The sequence below is a fragment of the Eleginops maclovinus genome, chromosome 9 (assembly GCF_036324505.1).
Source record: "Eleginops maclovinus isolate JMC-PN-2008 ecotype Puerto Natales chromosome 9, JC_Emac_rtc_rv5, whole genome shotgun sequence".
In the NCBI taxonomy this organism is placed as follows: domain Eukaryota; kingdom Metazoa; phylum Chordata; class Actinopteri; order Perciformes; family Eleginopidae; genus Eleginops; species Eleginops maclovinus.
In genome coordinates, this window is record NC_086357.1 from 23,537,940 (window position 1) to 23,558,039 (window position 20,100).

Genomic DNA, 20,100 nt, shown 5'->3' on the forward strand with positions numbered 1-20,100 from the left:
AACCAGAAGCCTCACAAACCCACGCTAGCCATAGGAATCTGATGAAAAGGCAATATAAATAAATATATTTCTATTTAAATAAGAGGTAGTGTTAGCAGCTCGAATGACACCACTCAGAGCCGCTATATTTGACATTCACAACGTTACCACTGTTTTAATCGTAGGTGAGCTATCTTGCTAGCTTAGATTAGCATTCCCGTTGACCCGGTTGTCTGGATCTCATTGTAACAATTCTACATGTTTAAGCAGTAAAACACAGTGCGATTACAGACCTCTACGGTACTGTAACATCAGTGGAAATGTAAAGCGTAGCTGGGACAAACTAAGCTGTGGGAGATCAACAAGGATCAATTATTCAGTCATGAGTGGAAGAGTATCTGTTTACGGGTAATAAGTGATAGCAGCTGCACTTGATACTCCGCCTCTTTGTGAGCAACAATAGGAAGAGCTGCTCTATTGTAAACATTTCATGCAGCAGTCAAAACTCCTTATGCAGCGTCTTCTTTTTGGGTACTGAGGGATGAAGACTGTTGAAGAAGCCTTTGTAATGTAAACATAAAAGCCACGAGACACTTGAGGGCCTCTGGCAAAAGCATCTTGCGGGAAAACATAAAGAGTGCTGCACTTTGTAAAGAAACTTGGGTGTTGAAATAAAAAACAAGTGTTCTTCAAGGATAGGGTAAAAAACACACAGATAAAATACTTTTAATGGAAGTCAATGGTATTTGTTGGCAATCTAAAAAGCTTCCAAGGCACTCTGATTGTTAAACAACCTTTATTAATACATAGCTAACTAACCATTTTATAATAAACAAGTCTAAAGGGTATAAAAATGATATACATGTAGTGTTTTTCAGACTGCCATCCAATACCTGACTTCCAGTTTAAGTAAAGTGGACAGTCGTTCTTTTTTAAATGTATACTCCAAAACCAGCTAAATAAAGCTAATCTGATTGTCGAAGTCCTCCTTTAAACTAAGATCAAACGAGTAAAGCCTCACTTCACCTTGGTGACGCTCTAATGTCCGCTCTCTGTCCTCGCAGCGGTCAGCAGAGGATATGAGCTTCTACTGAACATGGTTTCGTCCACTGAGAAAGTGCTGAGTCTGTCTTTACTCAGCGTGTGTTTGATGTCCTCGATCATCGGCGCGTCTCGTCGGTCTCCGTTGATGCTGCCGCCTGGCGGTTTGGGGTCAATGTCTTTCTGTCGGAACTCCTCCTGACTTCCATCGTCAGACTTGGACGTTGTGAAATGGGTTATTTCTGTAACTTCTCGACTTTGTCCACTTGTTTCCGGAGTTTCTTCTGTCTCTTTTGGTTCATTGGCTTTAGATGCGGAGAGCTCTTCTGGACCTGTTGAACGCCGAGGTTGCTCTTCTATTTTGGATGAAGGTAGTAGATATTTTTCCTCTTCAATTTGTTTTTCATTTGAGTCTGGACTAGTCTTCTCCTCACTCTCAGGTCTGCCGCTGGTTATTGAATGCTGAGTACCTGATATGCTTTCCACTTCAGTCTTAGACACATCATGCTCAGTGTGATCCTGCGTTAAACCCTCATGCACTTTATCAAGAGATGGCCTTCTTCCCTTTTGTTCCTCTGACCTCATATCTTGCTCTTTCACAGACTCCTTATCACTCTCTGCTTTTGCAGGTATCCAGTCCTTTACTTCAGTCTCCTCCAGCTGCTGAGAGTCTGTCTCACGCTGTTCTCCAACAGAGTGAGCGGAAGATTGAGGTTCCTCTTTAATTTGATCCCTTTCCTCGTTTACATCTTTTGGCATTTGCTCTTCTTCTGCACTTTGAGATATCTCTGCCAGCATAAGTGGACTCTCTGATCCTATCTTCTCTGTAGATTTTGTTTCTTCTTCATTAGCGTTGAGTTGACCGTCTGTCGATTCCTTCAAGTATTCTAAAGGTTCAACAAACGTCTCAAAAAACTTGGATGTTTGATGCTTGGTTACCCAGTTTGTGACCATTTCTGTGTTGTTTTCTCTCGTTAGTACCTCTGGAGTTTCTTTAACTCCTGCCACGCTCTCCTCTGTGTTGTCTTTGTTTTGTGTCGGCGCCTGTGTTTGAGGTTGGAGCAGCACACTCGCTCCTTCCTCCGAGGCCTTGCTCGCCTCCTCCGTGTCCGCTTCATTTTCTCCGTCAGTTGCAGAGTGATCAGCAGGGTTCTCTTCAGTGTGTTTGTTAGGGCTTGCAGTGGACTCATCTAACGTCTGAGCTGTATCTAAATCCACAGCTTTAGGTGTTGGAGATTGTGCCTGGTCACCTGAAGAAGCAACCCCCACCTCACTGACATGACTCTTATCGCTCTTCTTCATCAAATCTGAATCTCTGTTTTCACTGTCAGGCTCAGATATGTTTCCATTTTCATCTTGTTTTGATTCCTCACTGTCCTTTCTCTCGTCTGATTTAGAGTCCTCTTTTATTTCCGTAGCAGATGTCTCCAGTTCTGAGTCGTTTTTGGTGAATTCCTCTTGCTTTTCTGCTGCCTTACTCTGAGTTTGTGGCACTTCCGTGTCAGGAGCCTCGTCGACTTCAGGTTTTTCAGCGTGATCTTCAGACTTTGCAGTTACTTCCTTTACCTCCGTGCTCTCTCCCTCTGTGGGCTCCTCTGTTTTTGTCTCCTCTTCCGTATTTTCTGCCGTTTTCACGTCATTTCCGCCCTCAGTTTGAACCTCTCCTTCATCCTCCTGAGTTTTCTTCTCATCTCTCGTAGAAATCTCCCCATTTTCAACATCAACTTCTCCCTTTTCCCTGCTGTCAGTTCCTTCTTCAGTTTCTTTTTTAACCTCCTCAGCCTCCGTTGCCTTCTCTGGCGTCTCTTCAGCCGTTTCAGTCCCCTGTGCCACGTGTTCTGCCTCACTCCCTTCAACATTCTCTGACTCAACAATATTATCACCTGATACCTTTGCATTATCTTTATCCAAGTCTGCACCTGCACTTTTCTCAGATTCCTCCATGATCTCAGACATTTTCTCTTCTTCTGCAGTCTCTGGAAGTTCTTCTCTGTCTGGAGTCTTATCAGTTTCATCTTTTTTCTCTTCAGATTCTTCCTCATCTTTATCCATTTCTGATTTGTCCTCATTCTCATTTTTCTCTTCCTTTTCTGCTCCATCATCCTTTTCCTCATCAGCAGCTGTGTTTATCTTTTCACTCTCATTAGTTTCAGCTCCCTTTTCCTCTGATTCTTCCTCATCCTTTTTATTCTTCACACTCTCACTGTCTTTGTCTTTCTCTGTCTTTTCTAGTTCATCTGCTCTCTCTTTGTTTGCAACTTCATCTTCTTCACTGTGGGATTTCTCAGCCTGTTCTTCATTTGCCTTTGAGTCAACTTCAGTCTGCTCTGAAATAATTTCCATGCTTTCTATCCTTCCTTCCATCTTACTCTCATCATTCTCCTCTTCTGCTTTCTTATCTGTATCATTCTTTTCACTTTCCTCCTTATTTTCCTCTTCTGTTATCTCATCTAGATGTGTTTGCTTTTCTTCCTCTTCTACTTTATCATCTATTTCCACCACTTTTTCTATCTTCTCTCCTTCTTGATCACCTCCTTCTTGTTCAAAGCCATCCTTATTCTCATCTCCTGCCGACACTTCTTCCTCTTTAATATAATCTTTACAGCTTTCATCTTTCACATCGTCCTCTCTTATATTTGCTGTTTTTTCCACTGTGGTGTCTCCGCTCCCCTCCATGGAGCTGCTTGAGTTCTCCGCTGTGACTTCAGTCCCTGCGTCCTCGCTGTCTCCCTGCTGCCTCGTCTCTGTGTGGGTTACAGGTGCCTCTTCACAGCCGAGGGCCTCTCGCTCCTCTGAGGGCTCTGCTTTCATCTCCTTTGTCTCGCTCGCTGTCACCGCCTCCGCCTCTGCATCACCAGGCGCTGCCGTCTCATCAGGGTTTTTATTTGGCTCTGATACCGATGACTCATCCTCTTCGCTGCTTTTTGCCCCGTGTCCTGTCTCATCGGGCTGCATGTCAACCTCCATTTCATTTTCCTCCTCGTTTTCCTGTGTTTCTCCAGAGCCTCCTCATTAGTTGATTCAGCTGATGCATCTTCTTGAGGTTCTGAAGTCTTGTCTTCCTCAGCCGTTTCCTCTTCAGAAACAGGATCCAGACCTGCAACTTCTGCCTCCTCTGATTTATCATTCTCTGTGTTTATGTCCTCTTCCGAGGCAGACTTTTCATCTTCCTCTTCGGTTTTGACATCTTTAGGAACATCTTTGTTGTCGTGGGGTTCCTGTTCAGTTTCCACTTCTTGTTCTTTTGGTTCAGATGTCTCCTCTACTTCTACCGCTTCAACAACAACCTCTTCCTCACATTTCTTCTCCTCTACAACGGCCTGTTTCTCTTCTGTAAATGTCAAAGATTTCCCTTCATCTGCAAAGATAATGGAGAATTGGTTTAGAACATATTTATTTTACAACAAAAGTGAAATAGTGACTGACTTTTTGCATGAAAGTGAAGATCTGGTACCCTTGCTGTCCTGTTCAGGGCCGTTTATTGAGGACTCCTCCTCCTCCTCCTCGGTGCTGGTGTCGCTCAGTTCTGGCTCGGAGCTGCAGTGGGACTCCTTCAGGATGGCTTCTGCCAACTTCTCCTGCACAGATTTAGCTTGGGAGAGAAAAAGAGACATGGCACACGCAGTTATATAAGTTCATGGTGACGAAGAATGTCTGAATGTTATAAGGTAAAGAATAAATAAGTCTTTGAAAAATGCAAATGCATTAAGAGAAATAAGCAAATGAATACACATATAGCCAATAACACAAGAATGTCTTTAATCTTTCCAGGTGTAAAACACAACATGCAAAATAATATTGAACATGCACAGGAAAAAACAACAACACAAACATTTAATACACAACCAGAACGGACTTACAATATCTGTTTTTAAACCATTTGTATGTACATTTTAGGATGTGATTGCACTTATGGAGCACACTTTGGTCGAGAAAACCTACAATTCAGTTTTCATTAACACTATATTTACATACGAGTTGGATATTTACAGACATTACCATAAAGAATGCTGCTAGTAAGGCAGAAATAGATTTGTTTGGGCACTCTATGCAGCTGCACATTTTAAAACACGGGGACCTGAGGTGTGTGCAATATTAAATGTATGTGTTTTTCCATCAGTGGCAGCTTGCACCTGCTTCTCTGATTGCATGTTCACCCCCCACAGAGTCCTACCTTTGTTTTTTTTAAGCTATATACTGTATATTAATTTATTTATGCCACATCATTTAAGCTTGAACCAAATCTACAAAAGCACACAAGTTAGAGAAAGCTTTCTAAAACGTTAAAAAAAAAATCCAGAGGGATTTAAAAAAAGTAAAAGCACAGCAACCAAACATTTAGAATAAAACTGACATTAAAAACATACAGAAAATCACAAAAAAAAAACGCAGAAACAAAAGGAAGTAAGCAAAGTCATTTTTCCACCATCTCATTTTACAACAGTGTCCTAATGTTCCTTTTAATATCACACAATAACAAAACTGTGATAGTTATTTGGCTGTCAATAGAGTTATACAGGAATGACTAGTTGAGATAATAGTGGAAAAACCTCCATAAAAGATGGACTGGTCCAATCCCTCACTCCAGAGTTGTTGGTTCACACTCACCCCTCTCCTGCTCCTGCTCTGGTTTACTCTCATCTACCGTTTCCTCCACGTTTCTTTCTGCTGAGATTTCTTCACTTTGTTTATTCTCTTCCGAGGGGACACTGGTTTCACACACCTCTATCTCAGTGCTGTCCCCCGCACTGTCCTGTATGTCTGAGTCTTTAGGCGCAGCAGGCTTGGCCTCTGTGGCTTCTTCTGGATGTGGCTCTTCTTGTTCCTCTTCTGGTGGAACAGCAGTTTCCTCCTGGTCCACCTCTTTAGGTTGCTCTGCTTTTTCGTCCTCTTTGGTGACCTCAGCATCACTCTCCTCCCGCTCACTGTCCGAGGAGCTGGAGCCTGAAGCAGACTTTATATCCTCTGTGCAACAAAGAAGAAGCATTAAATATTATTTGACAGCAAAAAAAAGACTAACTAAACTTCTAATTTATTCTGGAAATACATAGAAGTAGCAGTTGTTCTCCAAATAGGGAAATACTCTTGTTTATAGATGACATTTGTACATTCGGTTTATAAGCTCAGCATTGAATCTAAATCTAGGCTCTATATGTTACCAGAAGTATGTGTTCTCCTCTAAGAGATACGGACTGATTTTGTTTTATAGTCAATAATGCGTGGTGAAGTATCGCTTTACTCTGTTACTTTTCTTTTCATGCAGCACTTAAAAGATGTTTGAACATGGATGTTTCACCCACCTTCCTTCTCGTCGTCCTCAGTCTCAGAGGCGTCTCCCTCTTTAGTCTGAGGTTCAGTTTCTTGAGATGGAGAGGGGGATTTCTTCACTTTTACTTCAGCATCTTCTACAGGGCCCTCGTCGTCTGCTTCAAAGTCTTCCTCATAATCTGAAGAGGACGGGAGCAGAAAATAATTGAGATACACTTACAGAAAATATATGAAAATTCTGTCAAAAGTATTTGTTCCACATGTTTTTGGTTCTCAGTTTCATCCATACCGTCTCTGACTTTGCCATCCGCTGCTGTTTCCTCTTTGACCTCAGTCTCCATGTCCTGAGGTCGGCTGGTTTCACACTCTGTCTGGGATGCATCATTGTCTGCAGTCCTCTCTGTCTCCATTACAGGAGTCTCCTTTGGACTGGACCCTGACTCCTCTCTTACTCCATCATCGTTGACTCTCTTTGGTGGAGGAGTGGGCTTTTTGTCCAGTCCCATTGCTATGATGCACCTTTAAAAAATGACCATGATAAACTGTACCAACTCAGTTGAGAGGATTAAGTTGGTATTTTGAAAGTTTATTAAAGAGTTTTAAGGAAACAGTCTGGCCATCTGACAATTGGAGGCAAAGAGCATTCAGGTTGGCTCTGTTTTCAATATTCAACGACAATTGAGGTTAATATCTGTCTGTTTAGCTGGTAAATGCTACTATATGTCCGCTAGCTAGGTGCTTACTGATGCTTTGCAGGTAGCAGACAATCTTTTCTTAGAGTCTTTTTCTACAAGCATCCTCTTCCATACTCGTTTCATCAGTTTTTAACAGAGAGTATTGATGGTTAGCATAGCTTAGCACAAAGACTAGAAAAGGGGCATAAACGGCTAGTGGATTTCCCTTTAAAACACAGTGTGCCTATTGAAAAAGAGACCCTACTTGTAGCAGGGAGAGGCCCCCTCCACGCCGCAGAAGCCAAAATGTCCGTGCCTGCCACCGAGTCTGGAGCCCTTCCTGTGTTTGAACTCGCAGCAGGAGCTCAGCCGCTCCACCTGCAGCCCGTTCAGGAAGAAGGTCAAGCTGAAGGGGAAACCTCTGTGCCGCCTTGAAATTAACTGGAAAGTCTCTGAGGGAGAGATTGAGCATGGGGATGAGAGGAAGGAGCCTTTTCAACATGAAAATAATCAAATCTGTTGATGCAGAAACAACCAAAACACATCTTAAAGTCAGTGAGTAAGGATACTCAACCAAGTTAAAGATACAGAAACAATACATTCAAAGTTATTCCACGGAGTCGCAGACCCCATAATAGAGTTAGTCTGTTTGCCTAAAGGTTGTTGTACACACACACACACACACACACACACACACACACACACACACACACACACACACACACACACACACACACACACACACACACACACACACACACACACACACACACACACACACACACACACACACACACACACACACACACACACTGACCTCCCTCTTGTAGCTTGCCCTTGTACACACACAGGTTCTCTCCTCCACAGTGCTGCTGAAACACCTTGACCTCGTCCCTCATGTCGGTCAGGTCATGAGAGAGATGCACCGTTTTGCCAAAGTACATCATGTTCACACACACTCTGCTCTGGAGCACAGAGCTCCTCAGCACGGGGGGGTCCTGGATGGGAGAAAAGGGCAGGTTGGGATCAGTTTTATATCCATTTAATTGTGTTTACGACATTATTTTTATTTATTTATCCAAAATGTGATATGACTTATCTTTACAAGTAATGGTTATGTAGATCTAGAGGAAATGTACTCTATATATTGATGAATAAAAAGCAAATTATTTAAATTATGACCGACTAATTCATGTTGTCGGACATCTGATATTTCGTCTTGATTTATTTTAGTATGACCTAAACCTTAAAATGTACTCAGTAGACAATTCTATACATTTAAGTCACTAAGAGATTCCTTATGTTGTTAAATTATGACCTTTGATTTTTAATAATTCAATTTTTTGCATTCATACTGTCACCACTGTCTTAACAATAGTCTTTGCCTACAGATGAAGGAAAAGAACAACTTCAAGTTCCCCGATGCTGTTTTATATTGAATTTCTTAAAAATAAAAACGGACAAATAAATCCTAAATATAAAACCGAGCCAACGGCTAGGTCCTGCAAAAAGCTAATTAATCCAAAGGGGCCGTTAGTTTGTTGTGGAAGGTGTTGTTGCCGGGAAAAACTCAACGAGAGACAAAGACCTCGTTGATGTCAGCCCCGCTGGAGGAGGTGGTGGGACGCAGTCTGCGGCCTCTGAGCGTGCCGCTGGCAGAGACCTTCACCCCCCTCTCTTTCCTCTTGGTGGCGGGAGGCACCGGGGTGACGAAGTTGTTGATGACAGGGAGGCAGTAGGGTGAGATGCCACGGGGGGCCTCGGATGTGGTCCGATGTCTCCGGGACTCCTTCTCCATCTGGGAGAGGAGTAGAAAGGATTCAGTGTGTTTGTTGCAGCAGAGCAATGTCTGTGTATGTGCTTGAAAAAGCGAAGGTTTAATAGAGAGGAGTTTGTCCACTTACAACGATCATAAGCTACGTTCACACTGTGTTTGGTAAACAACGGCAAAAGTCCTGCTACTACTCTCCAAAGATAGGTCAAATTGATCTAGAATATGATTTTGTTCAGACAGGAAGACTCTCTATGCAGGAAGGCAGATGAATGGGTGAATGGATGAAAGGGTCTCATGTGTCGCGGTCTCACAGTGCTGTTGAGCGTCTGTTCGTTCTCATTGGACGACTCCAGCAGCCTGTAAGGGGAGCTGCGTCTGAGCGAGGCTGTGGTGCTGTTGCTGTGGATCGGCTTCAGACGCACCGGCCGCTGCAACTTGCCCGGAGCCGTGTTGGGTCGAGACGAGCCCGGCTGCAGCACCGACACACACACACACACACACACACACACACACACACACACACACACACACACACACACACACACACACACACACACACACACACACACACACACACACACACACACACACACACACACACACACACACACACACACCTATTAAGTACAGTGTAAATGTAATTTACGGTGGATAGAAGGCCGTGCATTCAGGAAAGTCCTGTGATATTTATGTAGGATTTGCTGGGCTTCAGTAAAACTAATAATATAAATTAAAGACACACAGCAAAGAGCATCCCATGTTTGAGGCCTGCATAATGGAAGGAATAATGCTGCTTTATGACATAGTATCTGTCAATTTTCTCAAAAATAGATTGAGATTAAAGGGTTCATTCTTGAAAACAATGTCACCCGCCTAAGAGCACCTGTTTTGGACATCATTTCACAAGGTTTTTCAACGCCTGATGTTAAATGCAGCTTATTTGTGAATGTATGGTGCGTGTTGGAGGCAAGCGTAACTGGAGGAACAGTTGTTTTGTTATTCTACATTTGATATTCCTCATTTAAAATACATCTGTATATTTTCCTTTATTTTTTATACAATACATAATTCTCCATTGTGCGTAGGTGGGCAGTTACTGGGTTTTGCACACCACCTTTGCATGCTGCAATATAATGTTACACCTTGTTGTGGTATATTCATTTGACGTAATCTGCTCTTTAGTTTATCTTATATTGCATACACTTATTTCTATGCTTATAAAGAAATGTCCCGTTACTTTTCAAAATAGTGAACTCCTTTAATCAATTCATGAAAATGTGCAAGAGTGTGCAGATACAAATGATGCTTCGACATTTCCCGCCAACATTGCACTGTGGCTGTATTGCAAACACGCCAGTACTTGCTGAAGTGTGCCATGTTTGCACACTTAATACTGGGATTTCAAAATGTAAACACAGAGATCAAGGGCCGGATTACCAGCTCTATTTACTCTGGCATCAACGTCTGTGACTTCTTAAATTTCAAAGATAACACTTCAAACCCCTCTGCTTCCCTTCAAACTGTCTGCACACACAGCAGCTCTTTAAACATACCAGCTATCAGCATGAACAGATAGTCATTTTCTTAACCGACAGACATTCTTTGCCAGAAATAATTCCTTGGACATAGAAACCACTCAACTGTGCCTGATTTGGAGTGATTAAAAACTACATTTTTGTTTATCAGAAAAAAATGTGGGCTTTTTAGCTCGAGGGATGTTGCAATATGGTGTCAAAACTAAACTCAGACAGAGCCAGGCTAACTGTGCTAGAGGCTGTCCAATGGGAGGATGCATTATTATTCTGGCTTTTCAGACAAGAAAAGATCATTATAATAAGTGCACTACAATTCAAATCAAACCTTGTGTTTTCCTCTTGTAAAACACGGATGTGATTGACCTATAAGGATTCATCTGATTGGCGTAATAAAGGTCTTTGAATGAATATGGAGGTTTTAAACTCAGACATAATATCTCAGAGACCATGTTGTGTTATTTAACCATTTCTGCATGATGGAGATGCTTTAATAAAGGTCAAAATTAAAAAAGGCCCTTGAATAAAAACATGTAACAGTGATTTAAATTGGTCCTGATTGGCCTTAGGGGAGCCTGCAGCTTTCACAGGTTACACAGATATGACTTGGATGCTACAATCTACCGGTGCACTGAGATGGATGTTTTGACTCACAGAATCAGAGGATTCAGAGTGCTCCCCCTCTGGACCAGAGTGCTGTTTCCGGATGCCTCGGGCACCGGTGGGAGGGCGTGGAGACAGGATACGGATTATGTCTTCTTCATACCTTTTAGAGCGATCCACCTTCCAAAAAAGACCATTCATTAATATTATTGCCATTCTTTGTGTGGCCATACAGGTGTGTTTTATATTGAGACATATTTGCATACTGCTATTTATAAATAAAAGTACATGCTAATAAAGCTTTTTGGTTTCATATTATTCAAAATAATACGAAATCGGGAAGCAAAGTGGGGTTGAATGTGAATGATGTACTTTGATCTTATGCACCCTTTCCCTCCTTGCAAACTCCTCCAGTTTCCTTTTGATCTCTATTTGATGGACACGCTGTTTGGGAGGGGCACAGAACAAATTTGAATGGGTTATTATTCAAGGATAAGCACAGATTAGCTGATTGTTTATACAGTTTTGTCTCTGATGAAGTGTGTTCCTCCCACCTCCATCTCCAGCACCTTGTGGAAGATGGCCTGGGCCAGGCATTCTCGGATGTGTCTCTGGTGCGCTCTCTGGATCAGCTTGTGTCTGTACTCCTTGTCTGGGACAATGCGCCCACTCCGTGTGATCTGAAAACAACGATAAGTTCAGCCAACGGTTTAGGTTTTAAAAGACATTGTTGTTTAACTGAGGTCACCAAGAGTTGACATTTAAGGCAGACATATCTTTAAAGGCTCTGAACATGAAACATTTTACTTAGTTTCTGACTTTAAGTCATAAAAATTGCGCCTAAAAAAAGTGTTCTCATGTTTGAGGGCTTGGTTTGAAAAGGCGATATCATATACTTCAGGCTTCAAGAAGAAATGTGTACCAGAATATAATGACAGTTGGTTGTTTGGTTTTGTTTTTATGCTACTTTAAATCTGCCGGATATAAAATATGATTACCATATAAAACCCCCTCAATGCATCCGCAAGTGATAATATAGACAGTATGGTAAACCTCAAATCTGTAGCTCTCAGAAGTATCACCATCACCATCATCAACCTGTTGACGTACCAGTCCTGCTCTCTGCAGGTGTCTCCTGATCCGAGTGTTGCTGAAGTATCCCGCCAGATGTCTATCTGTGAGACTGTTGTATGCCGAAATAAGTCTACAGAAACGACAGCAAAAAAAAAAAACACTCATTCAATTAATCCCAAACAAATCAACTGATAACACATTTAATTTGTAATCACTTTTGTAGAACTTTAAGTGGATCTTTGCTAGGGAGCCGTGGGGGGACAAACGACAAAAAAGTTTGGACAAGCTTCAGTCACACGGAGGCAGGGGGAGCTCAGAGAAAGCAGAAGAGATTGAGTGTTGGGCAGGATTGGGGAATTGAGAGACGCTGAGTCTCTTTTATCTTGGGGCATAGAGGTCCAGAGCCTCAGAGGTGCTCTGGAAAAAACTCTGTCCCAGAGGTTGCAAAGACTATGGGATGGAGAGTAGGGAGGCTAAGGTAGATCATCTGGGGCCTTGTTGGGGATTAGTTTGTAAGTCAAGACCAGTTTTTAAGTTAATTAACAGAGAGACAGGAAGCCAGTGGAGGTCTCTTAGGACCCTGAGTGTTGTCTTCCACTAGAGATCTTGATTACTGTTAACAGAAAACCAGAGTCCCAATCAAATTATTTAGTGGGGCACAACACCATGCTTGTTTGTTTGTTGGTTGTTTCTTGTCAGCCCGTCCGGACTGAAAGTGTTTTTTCCAACACAGATTTGATTTCCTCCAGCATTTGTGTACGAGACAACAGGATCTCACTATAGGGTCTGTTACCGGTGTCTGATTACAGACAGGAATTAGAGGGGACGGTACACTTAACCCCGTCTGCCTCCTCTTTGTGCACCTGGCGTGTTTGTTTCTGGTGCTGTTCAGACTCTGCTCCAGATTTCACTTTGAAGCTAAACATTGTGGTTGAACTCTCACAGGTCATTATTTACACAAATTTCTCTGACCCATTAATCCTTTGATAAGTCTAAAGTAATGAAAAAAAAAAGCCTGGATTAAAATAAAAATTAGTATTCAAGTAATTTAAGTAAAATAAAAATACTACAGTAGAAAATTACTCCAATACAATTAGAAAACCGCAATAAAAATATACTCAAGCTTTAGCACATCGGCCCTATCAGTGCATTTATTTTTACTAAAGTTGCAATTCCAGTTAATCCATAGTTAATCCATAACAATGCATGATGCATATAGCTTTACAAATATTGTATACATGATCTGTGAAGTAACTTTAGCTGTCAAAAAAAATGTAAATATCAATAATATGTTTTTGTTTACTGTTGATGTTAGCGGAGTAGAATAATGCCTACTAAAAACAAGTACCTCAATGTTTTAGAGGTATCCTCTTGAGTAAATGTAAGCTACTTATCTACATTACACTGATGGTAACAGTACATTTCCATACGTATTTGACAGAAGGATCTTGTAATCCCTCTATCATTGTTGCTAATGTTTCTCCTTTTCTTTTTAAGTTGTGTTCAATGTCATTTGTTGTTCAGTTAAGCACTTTGATACAACTGCTATTGAATGTTCTTATGATTTATTAGCTTTTAGTGGACTTAAAAGCGCCAAAGAGCCTAGTCTAAAAGTATATTGGTCTTAACTAAAAGTAGTAGCGTGTTTCTAAATATGTCACTCGTAGCCTAGTGTGGTTTGTGACCATGTTAAACAGTAGGGTAGCATTAGCATCATTTGAGTCAATTAAAAGTATTTCATTCTGCCTCTTTAATGACTATAGTGCTGGATATTTGAATTTCTTCACATATTTTTATTAATAATTGAATTGGATTATTTGAGGTAAATATAACAAGGGTTTGAAAGTTACACAAACATGCTGCTCCCTAATGTTTGATATAAAACAGTAAATTGCACACTTACCCTGGGTTGAGGTGACTCATGGTTTTTCAGCTCGCCTTCTTTTAAAAACCCTCCCACAATTGTAATTTAGATAAAAGAGGCCGTTCCCTTCACTGTAAGGGCGGCGTTGAGTAAAATTAAGCCGGCAGAAGTGTTCTAAAGAGCCGCTGTTTTATTTCAGAGGAGTCGGTCTGCACTCAGAGCGGAACTGTGACACTCAGCGGTTGCTATCATGGTTGCTATGGGACGTCACATGACAGTGCTGCCGCCAATGAGGATCCACTGACAGAGTCCCGCAACCAGAAACTATTACCCATGCATGTAATCTACACATTCACCAAGAGTTGATTTAAAAGTATTCTGAACATGAGAAATAAACTTCAAATTTATGGTGCAACTTTTTTGATTGATTTTGATACACAGTAAATTGTATATTTATTTTATTTATGTATTCCTATTTATTTTTAAATGATCAATGTATTTATTTAAATGAATTAGTACATTTATTATTATTATTATATTTTAAAAAAGGTTTTAGTTGCATACAATGATTTGTTTGCATTAATGGAGAGACGACAAACGTTTGGATATGGCAAAATGAAAGCAGGCAGAACATTGATCATATCCTTAGAGATCTGTTATGGCGAGTGACGTGCATAGAAGTGCTGATTAATGCGCAATCCCAATAGCGTGTGTGTGTGTGTGTGTGTGTGTGTGTGTGTGTGTGTGTGTGTGTGTGTGTGTGTGTGTGTGTGTGTGTGTGTGTGTGTGTGTGTGTGTGTGTGTGTGTGTGTGTGTGTGTGTGTGTGTGTGTGTGTGTCTCTTCATTTTGGTAAACTGTATGTATAAGGTAGTATACTCATTGAGAAGTCGTAGCCATATCATCACTATATGAAATAAAATGGTCTTAAAAAAGGACTGCATAAAAAAAAAGATGAATTAAAAAATGTATGCATTATTATTTTTTGCTTTCACTGAATTATATCAGATCACTGCTCAAACCTCTGATTTGAAACTTATGAAATGTGATGTATAATCCGTTGTATATCTCAGTATACATACAGTTCTCATCTCGTGAAATATAATCAGTTCACCAGGACACCTAAAGCTGCAGGTCCTCTGTGGCCATCTAGTGGAAATGTTGAGAATTAATTTCACCATTAAACAGCATTATTGGCACGTGAAGTTCATTATATTAACTCATACATTAAATAATCATGAACAGCCTGAATCTGATTATCTAAAATAGTCATGAAGCATGTGCTGTAAGTCAGGTGGGTTTGCTTCTGCTCTCTGTCTTCTGGTGTCTCACTGGCTCGATATTGTTTTGAAGTATCACATCAAGTCAGAGCTAGACTATGAATTTTGTGGCATAATCTCCTCATTTTCCAAATCAATTGAAGTGTTTGTCAGTTCCAGAGCTGACCAGTGAGAGGAGCCATGTTTCTGTCTCAGTGTGGGACAAAGGTTAAGAGTCTCACCACTTAAGGATGAATGATGAATTGTCAGGAAACAGCTTGTGTCTTTTAGTAGACAGGAGCTACAGATACATGTGTATATATTACATGAACTTACAGGGAAGTCAGTGGTTTCTCCGGAAGAGTAGAGCCTTATACTGGAGCTCAAACTAAGGGTTTCTGCTGTCCAGGTGGAAACAACACGAAAGAAATGCTTGGTTGGTTCAAAAGCGTCAGCATTGACACGTTAATGTGACTCTAATATTTTGGGCTTAATCAACATATCATTCCAATCATTCAAACACTAGATCAAAAATAAAACAAATATAAGCAGCACTTACCTTCCAGCTAAAGAGCTTATGTGCAGAAGTGTAATGTACAGTATATTATTTCCTTGCTTCTTTGTTGTCTTTTCACTGGGCCATTTCTGCGTTGTGGACCCAGACTAAGGTTTGTCGGTCATTTTTACTCACCAGCATCTCTGCATCGCTCGGCTTTCCTCTTGTTTCACAACAGGACGCCAACACACACCTGTGGATGTTTGAGACAACCAGGCTGCAAAATCCAGAGGAAAACAGGAGAAGAGCGAGTGTGGTGTGTGAAAGGTAGAAAAGAGTTGATGAGAGACTGGAACTACGACTACTGGTTCTTCTACTTCTACTGCCAATTCTTCTGTTATACGTAGTATTCTATGAGTAAAGATAGGAGCAGGTGGCTGCAGGTTGATGTACTGCCAAGACTCACATAATGATAACATCAGTACATGTTAAAATAAACCGTTAATATCTTACCTTTGTTTTTTACAAGTACATTTCCTCAAGTACTGTACTTAAGTGGTACTTTTGATTTACTGAAGTATTTAATTTCATTCTAATCTAATCTTCTACTCAACTACGTTTCAGAGACGCAAATTATACTCCATCACATGTATTTGATAACATCAGTTTCTTTGGAAATGAAAATGAACAATACTCAATATAAATAAAGACAATTATTTGATGCCTTGGTGAAATCCATACCCGGTAACATATATAACAATAACATTTTTAAAAATCCCTCCTCCTTTAACAGCTGAATCAAGTGATGAGCACATTATTGCATCGATGATAATACTCTGATTTTAAGGCTGGGTACGTTTTAATGATAATACTAAACTGTGATAAATATTTCTCTAAAAAACATGGAACTTGGTCGACTTATACAACTTATTTGTCCGTCTTATTGAATTAGAGATTAAAACATAGGATGCATGTTGGAGTACTTTATGTTAACACTCAATATAAGATGCTTCGCAGAGCTTCAACACTTCTAACCTTCGCATGTGCAGATGTGCTCTGCGGCAGCTCTGCCTCACACTAAGCAGCGGACATGAACCCAGGTATATCAACATTCAGTACCTGTCAAGCAGGTGGAATTCAGACGGATAGACCTCCAATACTGGCAATAAACACAGTAATCAAGGCAGACATTTTCCCAGCACTAAACACCTAATACACAACCTCAGTCTTAAAATAACAATTAGCGTAGAAATGGAGGAGGGGTGATTATAAATTCCATTCAGGAAAGGGTCTTGGCTGTAAGCTCGGAGGTGGTAGGAGATGTCGGGGAGTCATGCGGCTCTGAGATGGGGGGGCAGCAGTTTTTGCAATCAGCGTTAAATAGAGCAGTTTTGTGCCTGTGTGATTGTCAAGTGGGCCATTACTGGTTGATAAGAGCACTTTTTCCTTATGTGGCTCTGATTGGGCTGAGCATGCTGCTCCCTCTCACATGCTGTCCCAATGCAATCAGGCCCCTCTTTCACTGCACTGCCATTTTTACTGCTGTGATTTCCACCCAATCCCCCGTCGGCCCCCAGCCAACGCAACTCCCACCCACCCTCCTCCTCCACCGCCCCCAGCCCTCCTCCAGCACCCCAACCTCCCCCTTCAGATTCGATGAGTACCCATTTACAGCAAGGAGAAAAGGTCATGCCAAACTCGTTGTGTCAATTGTAAACCACCCCAATTCTGACTGATTTCAATGAAATAAATGAGTAGGTGCAGCCTCAGAGAAAGCAAAGGTCCATGTGGAAGTAGCAAATTAGGAGATTTTCTCAGAGAATCACCAGGGCCAAACGTTCACTGCTTCTCTCACACATTCCTTGTTCTTCCTGCATTTGGCTTTGTATCCTTTTAAATGTAACCTTTGCAAGGAAAAACTCTTTATCACAATAAAAAAGTTAAATATTTCCAGGAATCATCCTTTCTAAATGGGTTAGAGAGAGGGATTCTGCTATATGGCAAACATGGGGCTCACTTTCTAATTTATTTACCTTCTATTTATGTTCTTTATCTAAGCACTTGTGTTATTTGCTGTGTTGATACTGTCTTAAGTTCCTATTTTGGGGATTCACCGAAATGATCATGTTACATGAAATGGGGGGAATCGTATACATTTTAAATTATATTCAGGTTGCCAAATAGGCTTTTATGGACAAATAAATGTACACTATTCTACCTAACATACATATTTGACTGGTGTTCGGGGTGAATTATACTTAGGAAATGTCCGGCAGGTCCTTTTCTGTAGCAAAACTCTGATAAATGTCAGTTTAAAAAGATGCTTAATGGCAATTCATATCACACGAAGAAAGGTCATGAAATACTAAACTGATGGAACAAAATGAATGATGATTTTAAGGAATTCCAGAACCCTGAAATGAACAATAGGGTTAAGAATCAACCCTAACATCATTCCTAAAATCATCTCCATAGAACACATTCCTATAATGAAGTGGCTTTTGTTAAATGTATCACACGGCAACTGTATGATCTTAGTCGTATCACTCCCAGACGGCATATTTTTAACCAATAATACTTCATTACCATTGTCTGGCATGCCATCATAATCACTGCCTGCCTGTCATACCTTTTAATGGAGTATTAATAGATCATGTTGTGTATACAGCTGCAGCCACACACAGATGTAAAACAGTAGAGCAGCAGAACAAGTTTTAAGTATGTTGACAGATAAGACATTGTTGTTGTCTGGTCTACATCAGGCAAAAAATTTAGGTAGTGAGCCATGCAGAGTGGAAAATTCAAACATGCAACTGTTACACTCGAGTATCTGTGGTCCTATCAGGTATTCTGCAGATGGTGCGTTCAGGACGTTCATGTCTGAGAAAGGATTAGTCATTTTTGAGATAAAACGCTCTCCAGGTAGGTATAATTTTCCAGTAACACTGTGTTGCTGACACCTTTGTCTTCTTCATTTGAACTAATCACAGAGGTCACAATAAAGCTTCTCCTTTATTTATTTATGTTGTTGTATCTTTGATTTTTACGCAGTGTAAGGGATTGAGGGGTAGTGTTTGCCTCACAGGGTGCTTCAGTGAGCTGTCTGCCCCGCTATGTGATGTTTGAGATGCGTAATCTGATAAAGAGCATTCATCTCCACCGGGTGGAACAGGATACATCTCGATGGAGGCACGCTAACTCCTTTATCCCTCTGCGATGGTGCGATACGGAGGCCGACTCATGCCGCTGCAGGTTCGGACTGTTATCCCATCAAAACAGACCAGGATAGAAAATATCCTTCTGCTGTTTCTGTGTGTGTGGTTGTGTGTGTGTGAGGTGATGATGGCTGGGATTGCGTGAGTGACTGGGTTGAAAGAGTAAGGGAAAGTAAGCAAGTGTGTGCTTTCTTACAAGTAACCTTAAGCATTCCCATATGAGACTCCTGGCAATCCTTGTAAAGTATCTGCATGCCTCTAACAGAATGCATAGTGTCACCAGTCACTGCTTGAATGTAGATATGCAGTTGACATGATTTGCATACTGACTTTAAGCAGGTGGGCGGCATAATTTTCTATCTTGTGATGCCACTGAAGATGCTAAATCACTTATAGAGGGCTTAGGAGCAGTGGTGAAAAGTACTTAAGTACATTTACTCAAGAACACTTAACCCCTGTGTTTATTTGTCATTGGCTTTAGCTCCTCAGTGTTTGGGTTACAGTAGACCACAGCAAGGTAAAATAAAAGTAGCTGCCAAATAGACCAATATTTAAAGTCGCATTGCTACAGTTTGGGTTTACACATTGAATAGAAAAGCAGAAAAGTATCTTCTTTTTTTAAATGTTATAATAATAAAGCATTTTTTCGGTTTTATGAATAATGGTAAACTGTTTCTCTCTTCCCTAAAATAATATGAGGGGTTGAACAAAAGACAGAAGAGTGAGTTACCATTTGACATTGCGTTGTTTTAAGAGGTCACAGTCCAGTTCAATTGGTCAAAAGGTTCATTTAGCCACGGTCCCTGTAACCGTATACCATAAATTAAATATATAACATGTAAGTAGGGTGGAGGTCATTCAACGCAAATTGGCAGACTTGCATCCTTCAACAAACCGCCCGCATGTTGATCAATATGGCGGGTCTATAGTATTCCTATCTATTAGATTTTTTTGAAAATGTACTTTTTTTTGATGAAAGACTTGTTTAAGAGTTTGATATTATTATTTGTTATACTACTTGCAGGTACAATGATGCAGCTGAAACTGGTTGTGGTGTACTGTGGTGTAGATGAATCTATGAAAATGCATTATATTTTTTAGATAATCACGCCTTGTTTCTCTATTTAAGATCTCAAGGTAAAAAGTGACTAAATCTGTTAGTTAAAAGAAAAAAAGTAAAGTGCAAGTACCTATTAACTAGAGTAGACCTAGCCTACTTGAGTAAACAGTGGTATACTTTCACCACTGTAGCTACTGTTACAATTAATTATGCTGCCTGCATGTGGTTAAAGTTAATTCAGGAGGTAAAGGAAATTTTAATCA

General features: G+C 40.7%; 1 protein-coding gene across 1 annotated transcript; it reads right to left on the minus strand.

The window, feature by feature from the left end:
- Positions 1 to 29: 29 nt before the first annotated feature.
- Positions 30 to 14,581, minus strand: erich3 (glutamate-rich 3). The gene is given in 15 exon segments (XM_063891929.1): positions 30 to 3,975; positions 3,978 to 4,378; positions 4,475 to 4,612; positions 5,629 to 5,985; positions 6,321 to 6,467; positions 6,578 to 6,807; positions 7,228 to 7,414; positions 7,780 to 7,960; positions 8,551 to 8,760; positions 9,048 to 9,206; positions 10,923 to 11,051; positions 11,244 to 11,315; positions 11,426 to 11,551; positions 11,982 to 12,075; positions 13,849 to 14,581. Coding segments are annotated over 15 exon segments (5,409 nt in total). The 5' UTR covers positions 13,869 to 14,581; the 3' UTR covers positions 30 to 1,017.
- Between the last annotated feature and the right edge of the window lie 5,519 nt (positions 14,582 to 20,100).